Source organism: Folsomia candida, unplaced genomic scaffold, assembly GCF_002217175.1.
Source record: "Folsomia candida strain VU population unplaced genomic scaffold, ASM221717v1 Fcan01_Sc001, whole genome shotgun sequence".
NCBI lineage: Eukaryota > Metazoa > Arthropoda > Collembola > Entomobryomorpha > Isotomidae > Folsomia > Folsomia candida.
The window spans coordinates 5,604,655-5,625,097 of NW_019091193.1; the positions used below are offsets into that span (position 1 = coordinate 5,604,655).

At 37.0% G+C, this 20,443-nt stretch overlaps 6 protein-coding genes across 8 annotated transcripts; 4 read left to right on the forward strand and 2 right to left on the reverse strand.

Annotated features, from left to right (window-relative positions):
• Positions 1-1,985: 1,985 nt before the first annotated feature.
• On the reverse strand, positions 1,986-3,388 carry LOC110858206 (exoskeleton protein RP43). Its single transcript, XM_022106924.2, has 5 exons — positions 3,248-3,388; positions 3,121-3,174; positions 2,837-3,044; positions 2,303-2,656; positions 1,986-2,224 (listed from the first exon to the last, which is right to left on the reverse strand). Exons 1-5 carry the CDS (start codon positions 3,303-3,305, stop codon positions 2,110-2,112), a joined length of 789 nt encoding a protein of 262 aa, XP_021962616.1. The 5' UTR covers positions 3,306-3,388; the 3' UTR covers positions 1,986-2,109.
• A 1,385-nt stretch (positions 3,389-4,773) lies between these two features.
• On the forward strand, positions 4,774-6,324 carry LOC110863164 (exoskeleton protein RP43). Its single transcript, XM_022112412.2, has 5 exons — positions 4,774-4,899; positions 4,994-5,047; positions 5,391-5,601; positions 5,666-6,019; positions 6,102-6,324. Exons 1-5 carry the CDS (start codon positions 4,848-4,850, stop codon positions 6,214-6,216), a joined length of 786 nt encoding a protein of 261 aa, XP_021968104.1. The 5' UTR covers positions 4,774-4,847; the 3' UTR covers positions 6,217-6,324.
• Positions 6,325-6,980: 656 nt separating this feature from the next.
• Positions 6,981-10,516, forward strand: LOC110862105 (cubilin). 2 transcript variants are annotated; one of them, XM_022087483.2, is made up of 10 exons: positions 6,981-7,135; positions 7,223-7,276; positions 7,486-7,696; positions 7,772-8,128; positions 8,216-8,728; positions 8,806-8,994; positions 9,074-9,133; positions 9,216-9,426; positions 9,566-9,916; positions 9,985-10,233. In XM_022087483.2, the coding sequence occupies exons 1-5, from the start codon at positions 7,084-7,086 to the stop codon at positions 8,328-8,330; spliced, it is 789 nt and encodes a 262-aa protein (XP_021943175.1). In that variant the 5' UTR covers positions 6,981-7,083; the 3' UTR covers positions 8,331-8,728; positions 8,806-8,994; positions 9,074-9,133; positions 9,216-9,426; positions 9,566-9,916; positions 9,985-10,233. The 2 variants fall into 2 exon arrangements, with proteins under 2 accessions (XP_021943175.1, XP_021966955.1); XM_022111263.2 differs by lacking the exons at positions 6,981-7,135; positions 7,223-7,276; positions 7,486-7,696; positions 7,772-8,128 and having other exon boundaries at positions 8,333-8,728; positions 9,985-10,516.
• On the reverse strand, positions 10,512-14,019 carry LOC110862094 (serine/threonine-protein kinase PLK1). The gene is made up of 10 exons (XM_022111252.2): positions 13,604-14,019; positions 13,347-13,463; positions 13,146-13,253; positions 12,843-13,063; positions 12,681-12,776; positions 12,405-12,610; positions 11,930-12,325; positions 11,558-11,841; positions 11,215-11,499; positions 10,512-11,142 (listed from the first exon to the last, which is right to left on the reverse strand). The coding sequence occupies exons 1-10, from the start codon at positions 13,838-13,840 to the stop codon at positions 11,068-11,070; spliced, it is 2,025 nt and encodes a 674-aa protein (XP_021966944.1). The 5' UTR covers positions 13,841-14,019; the 3' UTR covers positions 10,512-11,067.
• A 2,202-nt stretch (positions 14,020-16,221) lies between these two features.
• On the forward strand, positions 16,222-18,611 carry LOC118436132. The gene is made up of 4 exons (XM_035853427.1): positions 16,222-16,424; positions 16,502-18,041; positions 18,425-18,564; positions 18,608-18,611. Exons 2-4 carry the CDS (start codon positions 17,241-17,243, stop codon positions 18,609-18,611), a joined length of 945 nt encoding a protein of 314 aa, XP_035709320.1. The 5' UTR covers positions 16,222-16,424; positions 16,502-17,240.
• Positions 18,612-19,107: 496 nt separating this feature from the next.
• On the forward strand, positions 19,108-20,045 carry LOC118436169. Of its 2 annotated transcripts, none has more exons than XR_004835271.1 (3): positions 19,108-19,238; positions 19,417-19,741; positions 19,822-20,045. XR_004835271.1 is itself a non-coding variant. In XM_035853657.1 (3 exons), exons 1-3 carry the CDS (start codon positions 19,143-19,145, stop codon positions 20,039-20,041), a joined length of 621 nt encoding a protein of 206 aa, XP_035709550.1. In that variant the 5' UTR covers positions 19,127-19,142; the 3' UTR covers positions 20,042-20,045. The 2 variants fall into 2 exon arrangements, 1 of the variants encoding a protein (XP_035709550.1); XM_035853657.1 differs by having other exon boundaries at positions 19,127-19,238; positions 19,437-19,741.
• The last annotated feature ends 398 nt before the right edge of the window (positions 20,046-20,443 follow it).

A 20,443-nucleotide genomic window follows, 5' to 3' on the forward strand; every position in this document is an offset into this window, starting at 1 on the left:
TTTATTTATGTATCATAACCTTATCATCGCTAATTAACTCATCCCTTCAACTGCCCTTGCTAATAGAATGAAAATGTCACCAATTATGACATAAATAAAGCGGTGACCCTTTCGACCCTACAGGAATTTGACTTTTATGGCGAGATTGTTTACAGGAATAAAAATCATTTAATTGCGAGATGAACATAATTCATGGGAGTGCTGGTAAATTGCTTTCCCAATTTATGCCAACCCAAAATATGTCGGCAAGATTCTTGACGTGGTAATGTTATACATGGCTTCGCTAATTTAAAGAGTTAATTTGAGGTTATTTTTTCAATTTTGTTTGACATCGTTAAATTCCCACAAACTTGTGTTTCCATTTTATAGGATTAATTTATGCAAATTTGCGTTCCTGAATTTAACAACACTAGATATGAATATACTCGCGAATTAGTGTACAAGTTTTAATGACTCTTTCATGTACCTACGTTTTGATTACCAAACTTGACCAATATTTTAATTAATCCATCCATCCACAATATTCAAGTTCATAAAAATTCCACAAAGTTTTAAGGATAACCCAATTCTGCGTTAAATCTCATTATTTTTTGCTACTGCCAAATTTTTGTCACGTTTATACGCAACATTTCTACATGCAAAATCGATTCCGTTTCATACATTTTGCATTACATAAATTTAACTAATAATGTTAATTACATCTTAAATCATAGCTGAATGTTTTTTTTCTGAAGAGAGACGATGTTCCTTGTCAATTGTGATGGAAACGATATTACAGTCTCACGAACGAAACTAAGTCACCCTGCATCTTACATACTAATTACGTGGCTGGCATTACATATATGGAGGTAAAAGCAACGAATCTGCATATCCAATTATCATCAATTAAAAAAATCATGCATGATAATCCTAGGTCAGTTTCACTACTGACAACAAGTGCAATTAATTTGGCAACTCCAAATTCCAAACTCCATCATAATTCTACCAACACAAGTAATTAATCGATGTTAGTGCTCATTTTTGATTATCATAATTCAATTGAGAACAAGAGAACAGATCTTAATCGCAGCACAGGATGGTCAATATGTATAAAAATGAGATTTTCATGCGAGTTTGACAAGTCACGACGGACACGCAAGTTCAAACAGCTTAAAGGAATCATCAACTTGTCAAATCTGGTGATTAATCTGCACTTTATAAAACTCGTTTGGTCATCCGTGCATGCATTTTGGGGATCGCTCTTTGTTGAAAGAGCAAGTGATACTGGTGAGCATTATTTACTTAATTGTGAATGAAAATAGTATAAATAAAATATTCTGTATTGCATGTTCACTATAATCACTTGTTTTTTTTGCGATGTGAACCTAAGTAAATTTTGTTATTTAGATTTGCTTGAGAAACAACAAGGGCAAAGGATGATCTATTTCAAGTCGTATATATGTGTTTATCATCACAATGCAACAGAATCCGTCCCGTATTGATGTATGCACGTGTCAAGTTCAACTGCGGAGTGGACACATGTACATACATGCATATACATACATACATATGTATGCATTTACTGATAAAGTTAACTCGAGGTTTTTTCGTTAAATGTGGAATTATGTCAAAGTTGTTCAAATACAGATTTTTAGAGTGAATAAAAAATGACATTCCTCTAAATACAGGGTTTTCACGTCACCTTCGTAACTGTCTCAAATGTCATACATGCATAAATAACATATAACGTAAATTTATGACATTTCCGAAATTTCATGCTTACGAAGCTTCATAAAACGACGCAAGGTTGATGTGTCGTTTCTTTCGTAAAAATATTTCGTGGGAATTAGATAAAAGTCAGGATATTTCATGACAAATGGAGAATTTAAAAAAAACCTTTACGAAAGTATTATTTGCGAATTTCTTTCACGTTAACCGTTTGTAAATTGACGAATCTTTTTTTTCGAATACACAGTTACGAAAATCGTGAAAACTCCCATTATGAATGTAAGTGTATCACAGTATATTACATCACATTTATTAAAAAGCATTAGCTTAGAATACTGGTAACAATAATAACATGAGTACATAGATCAGCAGTCAGTTTTAAATTTCGCATTTGATTCCCCATTACTCCCATTCAAACGAGAATCCTGCCCCAGTAATGCTAGAGTCCGTCGTAAACGAGATGAGCCCAAGGCCCCCTTGGAGAGTCAGACTGGGCGGAATAGTACTTCCGCAAATTCTTTAAAAAAATTTACAAAAATTTACATAAAACATTCCCTTTACAAAAGCATAATACGTATCCACAAATTTGACCCACCTTGCCACCTGAGAATATTGATCATTGAACCAAGTAAACGTTCTGACAGAGTCGTACTGGCAGAGTGAATCACTTTCGAGTGCCATCGCCGTGAACCTCAAGGTTGGTTGGGCCGGGATGGACGGACTGATGGTAAATAGGGCGATTTCATAATTTTGATAAGGAATCCCATTATTCGGGTAAGAGAAATTCCCCCTCGTTCCCACCAGCTCGGCATGACCGCTCAACATATGATTCGTGCTGGAACCGCTGGAGAAAAACTGTAAACTAAATCCAAACGTGGGGGCGTGGCCAACGCTTAAAGTCACGAGGACTGTTTTCGTCCCTACGGTGTAATTCTGACCAACAGTTGTCCTATAAAAGTACGAGAAAATTATCAATAAATTGGGCTAAAATTTGTATTACGTATGTATTTTTATCCCATAAGCCAGAAACACGTGAATGTTCTCACTCTGCCTCGTTGTTATCTTGGTTTCGGGAATCGTCAGGACTGAGGGTCAATAATTAAAGTGATTAAAATGTATTTTTTCTTACAATTTCTGTTGTGCCCCCGGAATAACAATATACTCGGTCACATAAAGGCCGTCGTTCTCGCTCAGGCCGGATGAGACGAGGTTAAATCGTTGCGAATCGTATGTAGCCCTTACAGTCCAAATGCATCGCATATCTGCTCTGATGGATCCACCAGGTTGGAAATCTATCGTGGCAGAAGACGCCTCAACAAAGCCGCCACATGTTGTAACTGCATTAAGCAAGAAGTTGAGTAATTATCTGTATTCGCCCAAGGAACATAATATCTAACTTGTTCAGATGCCCACCTCTTAAAATGGGTTCGGGATCCTCGGGAGCATTTTGACGAGGTTTGGGAATGGCTAGAATCCAAGTTAATTTACAAAATTAGATGGCATTAACTACATGCATTTCTTAATTAAATTAGCGACGAACCCGAAGTCACGACAACCAAGGCGAGGATGAGAGCTACTAATGCTGAGGATGAATGCATTTTGGAGACCGGTTAATTTTGATCATAGTTGAGGGGGTTTGACAACACTTTATAGGCTGGACTGGACACACCGCGTGGACTGGTTTCACGTGTTATCCGACGTGTTTTGACATAAATAATTAAATTGATTGTGCAAATTATGTCCATCAATTGCATCATTAATTTTTGCATCACGTAGATACAACATACTTGAGAGGTAACTTGGTATACATACACACGTACGTACAGATGTACCAAATTTCAGTTCACTGTTTGCTACTTGAACGTTGATCGCAAATGTTTGATCAACCATGACGTGGACAAATTGAAAATCCAGGAAAGTTTTGTGCAGACGGTTTTCTACAAATGCATAACAAGGGTTGTAACAACTGGCTGTCCTACGCATGCAGACACACAATAATTAATGATGCAATTAATCTGGACAAGATCTGATTGCGCTTTCTCTTGAAAACAAACCACATGTAATAAATCGAAGCGCATCTAAGGATAAATAAGTATTATTTATTTTTTCATATATTTACAATTGATCTGACGTAAATTAAGAAATATGTACATGCATCTTTATATACCACGTACAATACATTGTCACACTTGCGAACTAAAGGACACCCTGCTGCTTACTTTCTTATGAATGTATGACCAAAAGTGAAAGTGATTGTACATATGTGAGTAATTATCCTTATTCTTTCAAGAAATGAGCTTTATGTATTATACATAGATTATAAATTTTGATAGTATATTTTATTTTCATAGCCAAAATGAATCTACAGTTGACAGTATTGACCACATTAAATATGAAACGAATAATTTATGTACCGTTTGATTGTATACCCAACATTAACACAGATTTATTAGTTGTTCTATTAAATGGATTGTACAAAAATAATCGTTGTAGGAGAGCATAATAAAGTGCAATGGTTTTTATTGGTCAGAAATTTTCTAAATTATAAATTTCTATTAGGAATTTTGCGGTGTATATAAAGAAGTATTTCTCCATCAGGGCGTAATGGAAATTAATTAATTAGCAGAGAAGGTCAAATCCAAACGTCACTGGTATCAAAAATGGCACGTAGACATATTTAGGTACTATCTGTAGTCAAATTATTATTTATACCATAAAAATGCTGCATCAAGTTTAATCAATTAAATATTGTCAATATGTATGTAGCTTCGTTTATAGTTCATGTCATGCGCCAATCCGATGGTCGTACTTTTAATTGTCGTTGTGATATTTATAATTAGCCAATCAAAAATCGGATTGCCCGCATGACATGATGAAGACATGAACTATAAACCGAGCTAATCAATATTAGCGTCATTTCCGTACAGGAGTTTTACATAGTCTACATCAAAGCGATCAATCCAGAGCTCTGCGTGCAAAAATATGACGCAATGAATACTGGCAATTATTAAGTGAATACGACAAGCAAAATCAATTATGATATCTCTCTCTGTAACGTCAACGTTTTCCTCGCCGGGTATAAATTCGAGATCAAGTCTGATCCTGTCATCACACTTAAATTTGATCTCCCTTCCTTCACCATGAATCCAGTAGCCTGCATCGTTTTCCTCGCCTTCGTCGCCGTAGCCACGGGTACTACACATTCAAAATTTTTGATTCCATTATTTATTAAAGAACGAATAAATTTAGGAAACATTGGTTAATTATTTAACTAAATTCATTCCAGCGGCTCCACAACCTCTCCAAGGACAGCCAGAAGATCCCAATCCAATTGACACAGGTACTGACATTTCTGTCACCGCGTAAATTTAGTAGGCATATGTAGCACGGCAACTTCCCAAATCTGACAAATTGAACATATCATCGCTGCTCGGGCAGGAGTTTTGGCTTGCAAAACCAGATAGATTCATAAGTTGTCAGATGAAAATGACGGAGAAACATGACGCCATGTGATACTTGTGGAGTCTCATATCCCTGAAAATGGACCCGGCAACTTCTGTCTCCGACTGGTTCCTCAACTTTTCCGCAAACAGCGACGATCCGACTAAATTTTCTCCCTTCAAAAGACGCTTGCGAAATAGAAATCGAGTTAGCATCATATTTTGACCATTTCTTAAATTTAGTGACGACATGTGGCGGTTTTGTCGAGACATCCTCCGCCTCAATCGAATTCCAAGTTGGCGGATCCATCCGTGCTGATATGCGGTGCGTCTGGATTATTAGGGGGCCATACGTCTCCCAGCGGTTCAACCTGGTTCAATCCGGCCTTAAGGAAACTGATGGACTCTTCCTCTCCGGTCACTCCAGAAGTGGGATAACGGCCCAGCAAAAATTGTAAGATTTAATAAACTCGATATATCTTCTATAGGCATCTTATCATTGGTTTCTGACATTTTAGGGCTACGGTTGGTCAAAACATCACGATAAACTCGAGAACGGCGATTCTGACCCTCAGCGTTGGACACGCCCCAACTCTAGGATTCAAACTGGAATTTTTCTCGAGTGGCTCTTCTGAAAATTCTGTCTTGAGCGGTCACGCACTCTTGACCACGGCCAAGGGAAATTACACTTATCCCGTTAACGGCGGTCAGTATGGAAATAATGAAAATGCCCTGTTCGCCATCGCACCCACCGTTCCGGGACAGCCGACCCTTCGCTTCACAAGGGTCAATCTCGAAAATGACTCTGGCTGCACGTACGACTCGATTCGAGTCTACAATTGGTTTGACAACGACTATCTCCAGGTTGTAAGGTGAGTCAATTTTCAATTAAGTCTCAATTCAAGTTACTCGTCTCGTATAAGTATGAGTATTTATTGTCTTTTGATTTCTTAGATTTTGTGGCACCACAATTCCAACCAGTGTAACCTTCCAGGATGGAGCTGGTCTAGTCGCATTTGTAACGGATTCAAGCGTCACATCAACTGGATTCGAGTTCCAATATGAATAAGAAACAGGATGCGGAAATAAACGCATTAATATTTAAATACGCGATATTTATACATGACAAAAACTGTATTTTAATTTAATAAAAATGAAACATGTCTCTAAACCATCAGTATTTGTAAAATTCTATAGATTTTTTACAAAGGTAATTTTAGGCACTCATGATATATTTTTTGCATGGGTTTTCTGGTGTTTTACATAACGTACATGACGTAAAATTGCATATATGAAAGAAGACGAACATTCGAGCATTGAAATTAAGAATTTGCAAAAACATATTTTGTATTACGCTGAAAATCCATATTTTCACCATGTCTAGTGACGTCGCAACCATTAAACAAATCTGGGATTTCCAAACACTTTAAATATATATTTTTTTAATTAATTAGAACAATTGTCACCTAGCATCATAACTGTAATAACTGCATATTAACTAATTCCTACTTAAAATGTTTTCTACATAATGCATCATTCGGAAATTACATGTACATATTTATGTATGTTTATGTGCATCTCGTAATCAATACGACCTTGGCTGTTATCATTAGAGTTACATACATAATTTGTTGTTACTACATACATACATATGTACATACCTAACAAAACAGATCTATGTACACACAAAGGAAGCTTTTTTTAAATCGTGTATTTCAAGTATTTGTTACGTGAATCCAAAAACCCCTGTAATCTAAGCAGGCGATAAGTCAGCACCACGTTTGTATGTATGCAATGACCATTGATATTATATTTAATAATCATGGATTACACGACAATCAAATCAATTATATCTTTCTCTATAAACGATCTTCATTCGGGCTGTAATTTCAGAATCCTTTCATTCAAACTTTAATTTGGCTTCTCTTCCTTCACCATGAATCTAGTAGCCGTTATCGCTTTCCTCGGCTTCGTCGGCGTGGCCTCGGGTACTCTCTAATTCGATTACTTATGAAAGTACACCACAAACTCTACTAAACATTACGTATATGATACAAATATTATGTAACTTCTAGCCGCTCCACAATCTGACCAACGGAGACCAGAAGATCCCATTCCAATTGACACAGGTAAAATTCCTAGCTGAAGTATCTGTATGTCACGCCCCGTAGTTACATAGATGCATACTCACGACAACCTTCACAAATTGAGCATATTAACCTACCTATGTAATTTGTCAAAATACCACCTATTTTAAATCTTGCTAATATTTCTTTTTATATGTTCAGAACATACGACTGACTTATCATCAACATATTGTATCATTTCTTAACTTTAGTGACGACCTGTGGCGGTTACATCGATACAACCTCCGTCTCAATCGAATTCCAACTCGGTGGGTCCATCAGTGCGGATACCAGATGCGTTTGGGTTATCTGGGGACGCGATCAGTTCCACAGGTTCAACCTGGTTTCGTCCGGTCTTCAAGAAACCGACGGGATTTTCCTTGCCGGCTACTCTGGAAATGGGTTTGGCGAACAACACAGATTGTAAGATTTAGCGACTGATATGTCTTTTTGGCATCCGATTATTTATCAGTTTTGCAATTTATGGTTAATGATTAGGACAACGATTGGTCAGAACGTCTCGTTGAGTTTCAGAATGGCTCTCCTCACCCTGCATGTTGGACATGAACCAACTCAAGGATTCAAAGTGGAGTTTTACTCCAGCAGTGGTCCAAATTATGAACCACTTACCGGTCACGCACTCTTGACCGAGGCGAAGGGAAATTACTCCTATCCCGTTAACGGCAGTGAATATGGAAACAGTGAAAACGCTCTGTTTGTTATCGCCCCCACAGTTCCGGGACAGCCGACCCTCCGCTTTTCAAGGGTCGATGTTGAAAATGAGGATACTGGCTGCATGTACGACTCCGTTCGAATCTTCAGTTGGTTTGACAGCGATTATCTCGAAGTGGCGAGGTGAGTCAATTTTCAATTGAGTTTACGCACACGCCAGTAACGTGATTCTACTCGCTTGAATGAGTCTGTATTATTTGGATTTTGCAGATTTTGTGGAAATACAATTCCACCAAGTGTAACCTTCCAAGACGGACTTGGTCTGATCACATTTGTCACGGACACAACTATCACGGGAACGGGATTCGATTTCGAATATGAATAGGAAAAATAAATGCAAAACGAGAAAATTTGTGTTAAAATATAAAATTCACAAATTCAAATAAGTATGTATGCACTTTTGCTTAAGAAATTTAATGTGCTTCCAAATTATCACTTCTACATGTGTAAATGCCTAAGAACAAGTAAAGTTATTGGTGACACGAGCTGTGACTGTAATTGGATCTTCCTTACGACAAATTTTTCGAATATCTATGTACACAAATTTCAGATGTGTTGAGCAATGGGATTCCTATTTATTTACGACGTTTAGATTTCCACAGAATATTCAATCGGTTATGCATCATAACTATAAATACTGATCAAAGTCTATTTTTTCAGTAGCGGAATTCATTAATCACCTCATTATCATCAAACATCCAGCTGCATATCGATCGAAGAATGGTAAATTTTTCATGAGATAATCCAATCCCTCAGTTATATAATTATCAAAAAGATAAAGCTTATTTCATATGATACAGAAATCCTTACCTGATCGTATCTCAATATCATTGTCCTTACATAAGATGAATGGACAATGGACAATACATAAATTGCAATTCTGGAATTTATTCGTCACTCATCGTCAGCCGATTAATAGTTACCAATTGTCGCCATGAATTCAGCAGCGTTTCTCGTTCTCTTATTTAGCATATTCGTCTCTGCTTTGGGTAAAATTGAATTGCATCTTATTGTATGTACATATAATTTTTAATTTTATACTCATGATTCTTACTTTTACCTTGTAAGCGGCCCCACAACCTGAACCACATCAGGGTATTCCAGAAGACCCTGAACCCGTAACAACAGGTGGTTAAGTTATGTTATAGAGATTTGAATTTGTGCAAAAATTATTCATAATTTTACCCAATTTATGATTATATCTACGTAGTCACGTCATGTGGCGGATTACTCGAGACGACCTCCGCTATCATCAATTTTCAGGTGGGTGGATCAATTCGGGCGGACATGCGATGCTTGTGGATCGTTAATGCGCCCTACGACACGCAACGATTTAGTTTAGTCTCGTCCGGTCTTAATGAGAATGACGGGCTTTTTGTGACCGCATATGGCAAAGAGGGCCCAGGATTGCAATACAAAGTGTAAGATTTCAGTGACTACTTATTTTCCAAGCTGGCAAGACTGTCGTCGATTTTGTACAAAAATCATGTTTTTTAAGCAAGATTTTTCTAAGTTATCAAAATTTCAGATAATATGAATAATTGTCTTACATCCTTGCAGGGCTTCTCTAGGTCAAAATCACACTTTCGTTTCGAGGACCGTACTCGTAACGTTGAACGTTGGACACGCTCCCACCTTCGGATTTAGTTTAAAATTTTTCTCCAGTGGTTCCGCCGGTGCTGTTGCGATAACTGGTTATATCGGGTTGACCACTGCGAGGGGAAATTTGTCTTATCCTCTGGGTGGTGGAAATTACCAGAATAGCGAAAGTGCCTTGATCACGATAACCCCCACGGTTCCGGGAAAACCCACGTTGCGATTCACTTTTGTCGATATGGAGGGAGCGAGCTGTTTGTACGATTATGTTCGGACTTTCACCTGGTTTGAAAATACTTATAGTCAGGTGGCAAGGTTAGATGGGATTTGATAATTTTTAAAAAGTTGTTACTATGGCGACTAATTAATAAAATGGTGTAAAGGTTTTGCGGAACAACAATTCCTACCAGTCTCACACTCGCGGAAGGTGTTGGACTTGTCTCATTTACATCGGATGCAAGCGTTACAGGACCAGGATTCGCGTTCGAGTGGGAGTGAAAACTTCTTGATATGACGCAGTTTACGTTGATGGTTCAAATATTTATGCACATGAATTTGTGTAATTTTATCTTAGCCTTGCATTACTTTCCAAAAAATTTACTTGTTAATACAGCAAATATAATTATTCGAAATCGCGGTTTTTATCGGTTAATGTGTCCTATAAAATTTGCATACCAAAAATATTTCATGGCTGCTCGATCATCTACATATCTAGATGAGGGACAAACAAAACTGGTGACGATGACCAGACTACAGATTATGAACATATAAATCTTCAATTTTTTAACCAAAAACTTATCAGCATGAAAATTTCATTTCAGACGCACCTTGAGTTTATATATTAATTTCAATTTGTAGTAAATACAAATTAGTATAAATGAACATTAATTTAATAGATAACCTTACCTTCTCGCACTTAAATATAGCAGTTTATTTTTTATGTTATTTGACAATACAAATCTTAAGAAATGCAAAATCGTTTGCGGTTGCATAATTGGAATACATAAATTGAGCTTATACAATTGTAGTGATAAGCACGCATCTTATCTCAAACAGATTGGCTAGTATAATAACGATAGACTCTACATTAATTTGTACAATTCTTCCTCGTTGTATCCAATTTAGTTTATTAAAAATTCATTTTCTAACCTTATTCTCCCTGTGCAGTTTAAAACTGTTTGAAAATTTTATATTAAAACTACACACTTACTTTCCATCCATCTCAAATAAAATTAATACCTGACACTCAGCCTAATAAGTACGCATGTTAAGATTTACGAAAATTTTGCCATACAAATGAATACAGATATTGTATTCATGTCTAATTAATAAATTAAATTATCGCTTTCTTTCTCTAATTTTAATCACATTCTTGTGGAAAATTATTAATATTCGACTGTTCGAGCGGGAAAGTGTTAATTAAAACCAGCATTAACTGAATTAAAAAAATGGCACAATTTGTGACCCTACACTTTTTTGGCCGGTGATTCCACTACATTGGCAGACACGTTCTCCTTCGAGTGACCAATGATGACTTCAATCTATTGCAAGAAATTAAAAAAATTACATCCAAATTATGTCAAAAAAAAATTAAAATAATATGTTATCTTCACCTTATCTAACGCGTAAGCCAATCGTTCCACCAACTCTGCCGACAAACCACCCTCAAGCATTCGACTCAAGCTATAGGTTCGCATCCCTTTATTCGACCCCAAGGTCGTCACAGCACCCAAGAGTGGACACAGGATCAATTTCGTATGGTCCCGGAAGTTGTTGATTTGCATCGTCCCACTGGAAAGTACCATCACGACGGAACGGGATGACCTAAACCAAGTCCACATGTTGGGAACACGAGCAATGCAGTCAGACGGTGGGGGAGGGATACGACCATCAGTCGCCTAGAAGAGAGACACATTAGAAAATTGTCCCCCAAAAAAACTGGCAATAACAGCTCACCTTGATCAAATTATCGTGCATATACTGTTCAAAGAACTTGAGCAATTTTATCTTTTTGAGCAACTCATCTGGAAAGTGTTTCATAGTGTGGTACGATTCGTTCCCTTCCTTGTCGATGTAGTGAACACTCTTGGCATCCGGGAGAAGAATCATCTTTGTTTGATCGTTATAACTCACACCCACCGTGTCATCCGATAAATGATAGCCAAAACCGTACTTGTCTGTGTAGTCGACCCATTTGCAAATCCAAAGGAGTGGACAAAGCGATGGATCTTCAGCGTTGTCTAGCAAAAGTGCATAATATACATGATAAAAACACAAAACATACTAACACATTTACCCACTATTGCATATAGTATGGTATGTAGATACCATCATCTTTTGTGCGAGGCAGCTTTCCGCTCACAATTTTCCTAATTTGATCTCGGAGAGATATCATGTTTTGCATAAGATCCTTTGTGTCCATATCGCAGTACAATGCAGGTGGTTCTTGTTGATGGGGGGCAGTCGAGGGGGCCAAACTTCGCACAGATGCGGCCGTTGGAGGAATGAAGCCGCCACTAGCCGTACCATCACTACTGCCAGTTGCTGGCTGATTAGCGAGTCCAAGAGGTTTCTTAAATAGTGGATTCCCAGGAGCAATAACCACCGTGGGAGGAGCAACTGGGGCGGCTGTCGTTCGAATGATAGACTGTCCAAAGTTTGGAGGTCGGTCAAACCGTGGGGCCATGACGAGCACAGATGCTGGCAGGGTAGACGGAATGAAACCTAAAACAACACGCAGAGATATGTCGTGTGACAACATTGTGACTTGCAAGTTTAATGAACTATATTATTCATCATTCACCCTGCATCATGAACTCGGACCGCAAAATTTCTCCTGCTGTGGGTCGAATCATGGGATTCACTTGAAGTAACTTGATTAGCAAATTCTTCGCATTTGTCGATATATGGACGTCTCTCGGAATCGTGTACTCGCCTCGTTTAATCCGCCGGTAAGTATCTCGCAGGGTGCTAGTTTCGAACGGAGGACGGCCCATGAGTAGAGTGTACCTGGAGCAGATAATTAATTAACTCTAATTGTTACATTCAAGTTAAGTTGTAATGCCAAATTGCCACTAACAAAATACATCCAATCGACCAAATATCCACTTGATACGAGTGACCTTTCTTTCCCAGGATTTCTGGCGCAATGTAATTCGGGGTGCCACAAAGAGTCCTGATTTAAATAAGATAATGTCAGATTTTAAGTAGAATTGTATTAAGGTTAATAATTTCGACCCACTTTTTCCTCTCCCCATCAAATAGAATGGTTGTAGCGAGTCCAAAGTCGCCGATTTTCAAACAAATGTCCTCCGAGATGAAGATATTTCCCAGTTTCAGGTCACGATGAATAATGTGTTTCTCATCATGAAGATACTCTACGGCTTGAACAATCTGGCGGAGAAAGTATTTAGACTCAGGCTCCGTAATGCAGCGACGACGTTTCTGCAGCTCCATTAGACTCTGAAGTTGAAATAAAACAACAAATTATCGTCAACTAATGCAATTAATCTACATTTAAGTTTAATTTATCAAATCAATTCACCTTTTTAGTACAAAGCTCTAAAGTGATGAACACATTTGCATCGTCTTCAAAATGTGAAAGAAAATTCACAATATATTTATGGCGCAGGTCGCGATGGATCTTTATTTCCTGTATATAGGGAAATTTGACGATTAGAGGATGTACTTACCTTTCTTTTATTACTTGGAAAACATGTTGAGCACAGATAAAGTAACTTCTTACCTGAACCATCTTCTCTTTCTGATGCTGCTTGAGTAGGAGACCCTTATTTACAATTTTACAAGCGAAAACCGACTTGGTCTTGGTCTCGGTGACTTCAAAACAGCGAGCAAACCCCCCCTGAAAAGTAAAAAAAGATTAGCACTTATCAAACCCATATAATAAATAAACAGTAGCACATAACAATAATAAGACCCTGGTCATCCCCATTAAAAATCTGACGAAATATAAAATTTTCCATTCAAAATTTCAAACCTCACCTTTCCCAATAACTTTCCTCTCAGGTAAGTCAGTCCAGTTTTCGAGTCCGGAATGATGGAAGGGATGTCGACAGTCGGTTGTTCTGCCGGTGCTGCAGGGGGTGGTTGTTGACTTCGGGCGGATGATGGTGGCAGTGGGTGTGCCCCTGAGGAGGGAGGAAGCTGTCGTTGTTGTTGGTAATTTCGTGCCTCGACAGTCTTCTTCATCTGGGCGAACTGGTCCTGCTGGGTCGCCATGTTGGGGGCGAAATGGGTGCGGTGACGACAATATTTCTTCTGCTTATCTTCACCACATAAGTTGCGGATAAGGAAACAAAGAAGGGGAGGAATTTGTTGAGAGAGAGAGCTCAACTGCAATTCCAACGGACGATCGTGGTGGTGGTGGTAAGCAAATAATTCAACAGTTGACTGTTACCTCCCGGCTAAACTGCTGGCCAAAATCCATCCTCATGCATTTTACCCCTCGTTCGTTTCCATGTGTTCCTTATCTCAAGCTTGTCTCGCTTTCCTCACTTTTTCATATGACGTTTAGCTTGATTGATTTGTGAGACGACTTGTTCCCATTTGTTTTTCTAAGGTGAGGTAAAAAACTATAGTTACAGTTACACCTTAGTATGCATTCACCCCCCCTTTGAAAACCTTGACCGCCGCCTACAGCCAAGGGGGTGCGTTTTAGAGAAAAAAATAAAGAGACCGAAAAATCAATTACGGACCTAATCTAGTGCTATTGAAAGGGATTTTTCGATATGACCTCCCAGAAAAAAGTTTTGATGGTGGTGAATGGTTGCGTTTCACAGTTTAAGTATGAAGGAGACTACCTACATAGCTGGGTATCTAAATTTATGAAAGATCGCCCCCACTTTACTATAAGCGGAAACAAGAATCGGGTCGATTGGTTGAGAAATCAGCGACTTTTCCTTATAACGAAAATTTCCGTGTGGTTGCTATATAGTAACTATATAGTTACACCCACTAAATTGTCATAGAAAGCTGAAATTTTGCATGCAGATTGTTTGTGGCTCGTATCACTTCGTATGGAAGAATATGAATTCAGATTGTAAAAACTTTCGTCTGGAGGGGTGACCCATACCGATTTTTCAAAATCATCAAATCGAAGTGTAATTTAATACAACGGTTTTTAGTTGCACATAATGGAAGAATATGAACTGGAATTGGGAAAATATTTATGTGGAGAGACCCTTTGAAGTCGCTAATTGTCCCCAATGGTTATACATAGCTTTAAGTTTACACATTAGTCGAAGCGCAAATTTAAGTGGGTTAGGCATATCGAAACTTAACACCATTCAACTGACACTTTTAAAACGTATGCTGTAAATTTGAACGAATTAAATTGGCCCGCAACCCTAACGGGCTTTGCAATAGCGTGCAATAATGGTTATGTTCTATGTTTGCTTTTAAAATTTCTAGGCATAAAAAAGAATTAAATAAAATATAGCTTGAAAAAGTAAAAATTTCTAAGGTGAGGAAATGCACTTAAAAGTATTAAACAAGCTTCCTCCGCCACCCAGATAATTTTACTTCGCCTGGGCTGTCTATTCCATGCAAGAAATATCGACAGTATTTTGGTGTCACGTAAGAAAAAAAGGATTAGAATTAATTCCTTGGTCCAAAGCTAAGTTTTGAATTGGTTAATATCCACATCAACATTGCTGGGTGCTAAGGGCATTAGCAATTATGATCATTTGGTGGAAATTGCATATAACCTATGGTTCACTCGTCCCCAAATTTAATTATTTGTATAATGACGTCGAGATCGTTGGGCATTCAAGTCGGAATGTATGAACTGATAACCAATATATTTTAAACCTATAGTATACAATGACAAGACAACCATTGTTTTTTAGATTTGTTGGGTGACTCTTTGAGCGACTTATTTACAACATATTTTTATTAAAACAGATATTTTTGAATGGTATAGACAGCCCAGGCGAAGTAAAATTATCTGGGTGGCGGAGGAAGCTTGTTTAATACTTTTAAGTGCATTTCCTCACCTTAGAAATTTTTACTTTTTCAAGCTATATTTTATTTGCTAAGTTTTTTGCACATCAAAATTGAATAATATATTATTAAATGATATACAATATAAATATCACTTTGTAATACAAATTGCAAATTGCATAATTAATTAACTTGACTTGTTTCTTACTTTGAATTTGCCCTTGCCTCAAGTATTTAGCATGGATGAATAATAAGTATTTAATACGGACTACACCACCCACCAGTCTCAACTTTGTCTCAAATTTCTAATCTTCTTTCTTATGAATCATATTTACCATATAGTAATGTCTTAGAAAGTTTAAAATGACTTTTTAACCATAATGAAAATCATGTCAAAGGATAATTGTTTCGCTATGTTACAATCTTCCTCATTATGCAACAGTACTAATGTATGCATGCCTACATATATTTTAAATAAATATGTAATAATAATACTATTCAAGTTAAGAACATGCACTATTTTTAAATTTCAAACTAAGAAGTAACTAATGCAGCAGAAACTTTCTCTACGTCATTACGTTCTAAATTAAAATTAGCAATTATGTTGATGAGATAAGACACGTTAGTGAAACCGATTATGTAGCTTTGACTCCTCTTTTTGATTTCTTACGCTCATTGAGCTTATATATTTCATCGCATTCTAAACATCTTGATTTTTTAAGGGCTCACATACATACATATTTATCCAATTTCTTAAATAAGTATTCCGGATTAGTTAGAAAAATGTCATCATCATTACACAAAAATACCAAAAGTTTCCTACTTTTTGCAACTTGTTTCCTCATCCTGGCTTCAATCTCACGTAATTTACTATCAAAATTTATTATTACAATTTTACCTAATAAACCTAACTTTGATAATTTTCTTCCTGTCATCCAGTCGTCTCCACTTCCGGGCAGGACTGCTCTTGCACTTATCAACCAGACAGGAATGGCTGCGTGATTCGAAGGGGTCCCACGCAGGCCGGGTTTGTTTGTCGTTGTCGGATCACCAGATTAATTTTTATCACTGCCTGTATAGGCTCACAGATCGGATGCAATACGGGCGAAGATTGTCCAGCAAACTGTGCTTCAAAAGATTGCTGCATGTTAGCCAAGGGGAATTGTGACGGGTACTAACTAAATATGCATGGAACACAATTTATATTTGTACAATTATGCATAGATTTTAATTTTAGCAGCAAAAAATACTTGGTTTTGTGAACATGCAATTCTAAAATATATTTGCATGTATTTCTGTACATATGTGCATAAAATGTACAATGAAATTGAATTACATAGCTAAGTAAATATGTATGTATATAATAAAGGTGTATACACATAGGGTCTATACATAAAAGGGAATGGAGTAATTTAATCTAGGTATAAGCAAAAGTATGCATAGAATTTAGTCTAAAGAATCAATTTCCTTATATTTAAATTTCAATTGAATATTCCCCTTGAATATAATTCCTTTGTTGTAAAAGAACTTGTACATTAAATTTACTGTTTCCTCGTCAAATAATATGTTGGACTAAACTTTCTTGACGGTGTGTTGTAAAATTGAATTTCAATTGAGTTTCCAAACATACATCTGTATTAATTTGCTTTCAGATAAATATATTTATCGATTATAATCGATGTTGTCGGAACGATGTTCACATTTGTCATTTATTTTTTCCAGGACAAGTTCTATACCACTTACAATATTTTACATTTATCTAACAATGTGTGGCTTTTGGCTTCTCTTAATTTTAACATACATCTTAATTGCTGAAATTGCATGCACAGACATCGCCTCTGAATCAGTGCACGGTCACCTTCCATTTGAAGAGAATTGTCTCCTGCATTTTATAGACTTTCATCAACCAGTGGATGAAAAAGTAGTTTCTTCCTTGTTGAATTTATCAGACTGGAACTTGTCCACTTTTACATTTTCATTTCTCATATCTTCTGCAAATAGAGAAAATCCAGTATCCACAGACAATGCTAATATATTAAGTGTTATCAAAACACCGCAGGTTTTGAAGTGGTTACCCAGATGGAGAGGAAGTACATGCTATCGTCTCCTAATTTGGAATGCAAGAGAAATTTCTGATGTAATGAAAGAACCTCTGATTGCATTTTTTGCAAACTCCAAATTCGCAGAAACTTTTATTTTTGTGAAACGCACGGAAGAGTGGGACTGGGACGATGTTATAGAGAAGAAGGACTCTGGCTTGTTTAATGGTGCAACGTTTCCAGTAGTTTTCATTATTTTGGACAGGAAATTGGAAAATAATCCGATTTTCAAGATGGGAATGCTGTGCTACATGTGTCCACCTGACACCGCTTTGGAGTGGAGATCCCCACCGCTTAGATTTACGCGTCATAAAGAAAAGAGTGGTCATAAGAGAAAAATGTACTTAAAATATGTAAATGATGTTAACAATCTCGTCGAGGTGAGAACATGTAAATATTTAATATATTCATGTTTGTATTTATTTATTTATTTATATGTCATGTGTGTATTATTATTATCATGAGTAAATTTGTGTGTAGAATCTCTATATGCATGTATCAAGTACAAAATACCCATACATAGTACAAAAAACTGATCAGGGATTGTACATTTCAAAGCCAAAATTTGACAGCCTTACCTAAGAAAGCATTATTACTCCAATTACTCCTAAATTGATTTAAGATTCACAGTCAAATTCTAACTCAAATAAATATGCACATAATATATATTTTCAACTTTGTCCTAACTTCTTGTATGTATCGACAAAGCTACTACTTAGAAAAATACTATATCCTAATTTAATTAGGCTTTATTTATAAATAGACCGGAAACTGTGAGTTCGACATGTACTTTACTCAAACCCATGAATGCCTGGCAACAACGGTACTTCTCCAAATCATTAAAACCAGGTTGAACCTCACCGTAGAAAAAGTCGATGACATTGACGACTTCGAGGAGCATATGTCATCCCGTGTGAGCATTTTGATGAACCTATTTTCCGCCGAGTTGACGACTTTCGAGGGAGGAAAATTGTCAATTTTTCTGAGAGAACAAACCATTGGAAAACTATTTTACTGCACCGGGTCAGAAATATTTGAACCCAATTCCTACTCTGTTTTTATCCGGGTGATCACTCCGACTGTGTGGGGCTGCATTTTTATAGTAGCGGTAAAACATAATTTTGTTCATTTCAAACCTTCTCGACATTAATTAATTAACTGAAATTAATTAACTGTTTAATTTGATGCTACGGGTACTATTTAATTTCCCCTAAAATTTCCAGGTGTGCGCTGCTTTCTTAGCAAGGAGCATCTACTTTGGTGTCGAAACTCTCCTTTTTTTCACAGGACGAAGTATCCTCTCGAACAATAAGTTAGCGATCGCTCCGCTCCTCCCCCTTACGATCGTGTCCCACTGGTACGTCTCCCTTCTTACAATGGACGTCGTCGTTCCTCCAGCTCCCTGGGTCGTGGCAGAAAACAAGGACCTGCTCGGCCTCGGGTTTCGTTTCGTCATTCCGTCCTTAAATCTCCTCCCGGTCATGAGGTCCGTGGGAAATAGGAGCTTAACAAGATTCAAGATTCCTTGGGACCCGAATTATTTCGTGGTCAGGCCGGATATCGTTAAAGTTGGGAAGGTTGGTGAGAAATTTGAGATCAATCTGAATTTGAGAAGGCATTCTTATACGTAGCTCTGCAAATATTTGCGTATTTAATTCATTTATATGCTAATTTTTCAAAAACTTGCAATGTTAAACATTTTATACAGTTTATACTGGCCAATATTGACACGAATTCTTCGAAATTTCATCCCAGGTATATTTATATTTTGAAAGGATCGGCAGCCTGACTTTTTCATAAAATTGGGCGAAATAAATGGCGTACACCACACGCAATCGGACGTCGTTTATATAATGAAGAAACTAAAATTGTTGAACGGCCGAAGTAATCGATATGGAAATGTGAGCTGTAACGTGGTGAAACAAGATTGGGACGATGAGCAGAAATATTTCTGGTTGGTGACAGGATATCTGGTGGAGGGTGTCCTTGATACTGCAACACATCTCTTGGAGAATGGTCTTAATTTTTTCTGGACTGTGAAAATGAGACTGAATGCGTTGAGCAATATGCAAATTTCAAGGTAGTTCTACACTGTATTTGCGTACATAAATTTGGGAGCCATCAGTCATGATTTTATATGATGTGTGTATACCCGACCAGATATTGCCAAGTTACAGATGGACAAGTTTGTGGAAAGGATGATGCTAAAAAAATCGGATTAAACAGCTCCATTCAAATCATCTTTTGGGGTTTAGTTGGGATGAATTTATTTGCAATATTTTTCTTCATGTTAGAAATTAAAAGGCCAAGAGGACATTTGCTGCTTACGAAATACAATTACATAACTTACTCGCATAAATTTAAAGGTCTGTGGAAGTAGAAGTAAAAGTATCAAGTATTTCAATCAATTTCATGTTTGTAATAAACTCTTCGATGCGAAATATTGATTTCTTTGATACGAATCTATCATTCACATATACGCACAAAATTGATTAAAAAAACATGCCCTTCTGACCCAATCTAATAATATGTCACCTGTGTCATTTGTCTCTAAATGGGTGTACAAATATGCCTGCATTTGCACTATGCATTAAGACGGATTGCATAATTAATGTGAATTTTGCTTTAATTGGGAGAAAGTCAAGGTCAAATCCAAAAATTACAAAAATTACATATTGCTCAAATTACACTTTTGTCCAGACTTAAATGCTTAGCACATATGTGAAGTAAGTACATACATACATATAGGCAATGATTAAACTTGGTTGTACATGCAAATTTG

Bases quoted from the DNA above. Each gene is read 5' to 3' on its own strand.
- LOC110862094 (XM_022111252.2), bottom strand. From the start codon at position 13,840: ATGGCGACCCAGCAGGACCAGTTCGCCCAGATGAAGAAGACTGTCGAG. The intron at 13,064-13,145 runs GTGAATTGATTT...TTTCAACTTCAG, and splicing joins TAGAGCTTTGTACTAAAAAG to AGTCTAATGGAGCTGCAGAA. The intron at 12,777-12,842 runs GTGGGTCGAAAT...TATTTAAATCAG, and splicing joins TTTGATGGGGAGAGGAAAAA to GACTCTTTGTGGCACCCCGA.
- LOC118436169 (XM_035853657.1), top strand. From the start codon at position 19,143: ATGAGGTCCGTGGGAAATAGGAGCTTAACAAGATTCAAGATTCCTTGG. The intron at 19,239-19,436 runs GTTGGTGAGAAA...ATATTTTGAAAG, and splicing joins ATATCGTTAAAGTTGGGAAG to GATCGGCAGCCTGACTTTTT. The intron at 19,742-19,821 runs GTAGTTCTACAC...ATACCCGACCAG, and splicing joins AGCAATATGCAAATTTCAAG to ATATTGCCAAGTTACAGATG.
- LOC110862105 (XM_022111263.2), top strand. From the start codon at position 8,940: ATGAATTCAGCAGCGTTTCTCGTTCTCTTATTTAGCATATTCGTCTCT. The intron at 8,995-9,073 runs GTAAAATTGAAT...TTACCTTGTAAG, and splicing joins CATATTCGTCTCTGCTTTGG to CGGCCCCACAACCTGAACCA. The intron at 9,917-9,984 runs GTTAGATGGGAT...AATGGTGTAAAG, and splicing joins ACTTATAGTCAGGTGGCAAG to GTTTTGCGGAACAACAATTC.
- LOC118436132 (XM_035853427.1), top strand. From the start codon at position 17,241: ATGTTGTCGGAACGATGTTCACATTTGTCATTTATTTTTTCCAGGACA. The intron at 18,042-18,424 runs GTGAGAACATGT...ATTTATAAATAG, and splicing joins ATGTTAACAATCTCGTCGAG to ACCGGAAACTGTGAGTTCGA.
- LOC110858206 (XM_022106924.2), bottom strand. From the start codon at position 3,305: ATGCATTCATCCTCAGCATTAGTAGCTCTCATCCTCGCCTTGGTTGTC. The intron at 3,045-3,120 runs GTGGGCATCTGA...TGCTTAATGCAG, and splicing joins TCCCGAACCCATTTTAAGAG to TTACAACATGTGGCGGCTTT. The intron at 2,657-2,836 runs GTAAGAAAAAAT...GTACTTTTATAG, and splicing joins CCGGGGGCACAACAGAAATT to GACAACTGTTGGTCAGAATT.
- LOC110863164 (XM_022112412.2), top strand. From the start codon at position 4,848: ATGAATCCAGTAGCCTGCATCGTTTTCCTCGCCTTCGTCGCCGTAGCC. The intron at 5,048-5,390 runs GTACTGACATTT...TCTTAAATTTAG, and splicing joins TCCCAATCCAATTGACACAG to TGACGACATGTGGCGGTTTT. The intron at 6,020-6,101 runs GTGAGTCAATTT...TTGATTTCTTAG, and splicing joins GACTATCTCCAGGTTGTAAG to ATTTTGTGGCACCACAATTC.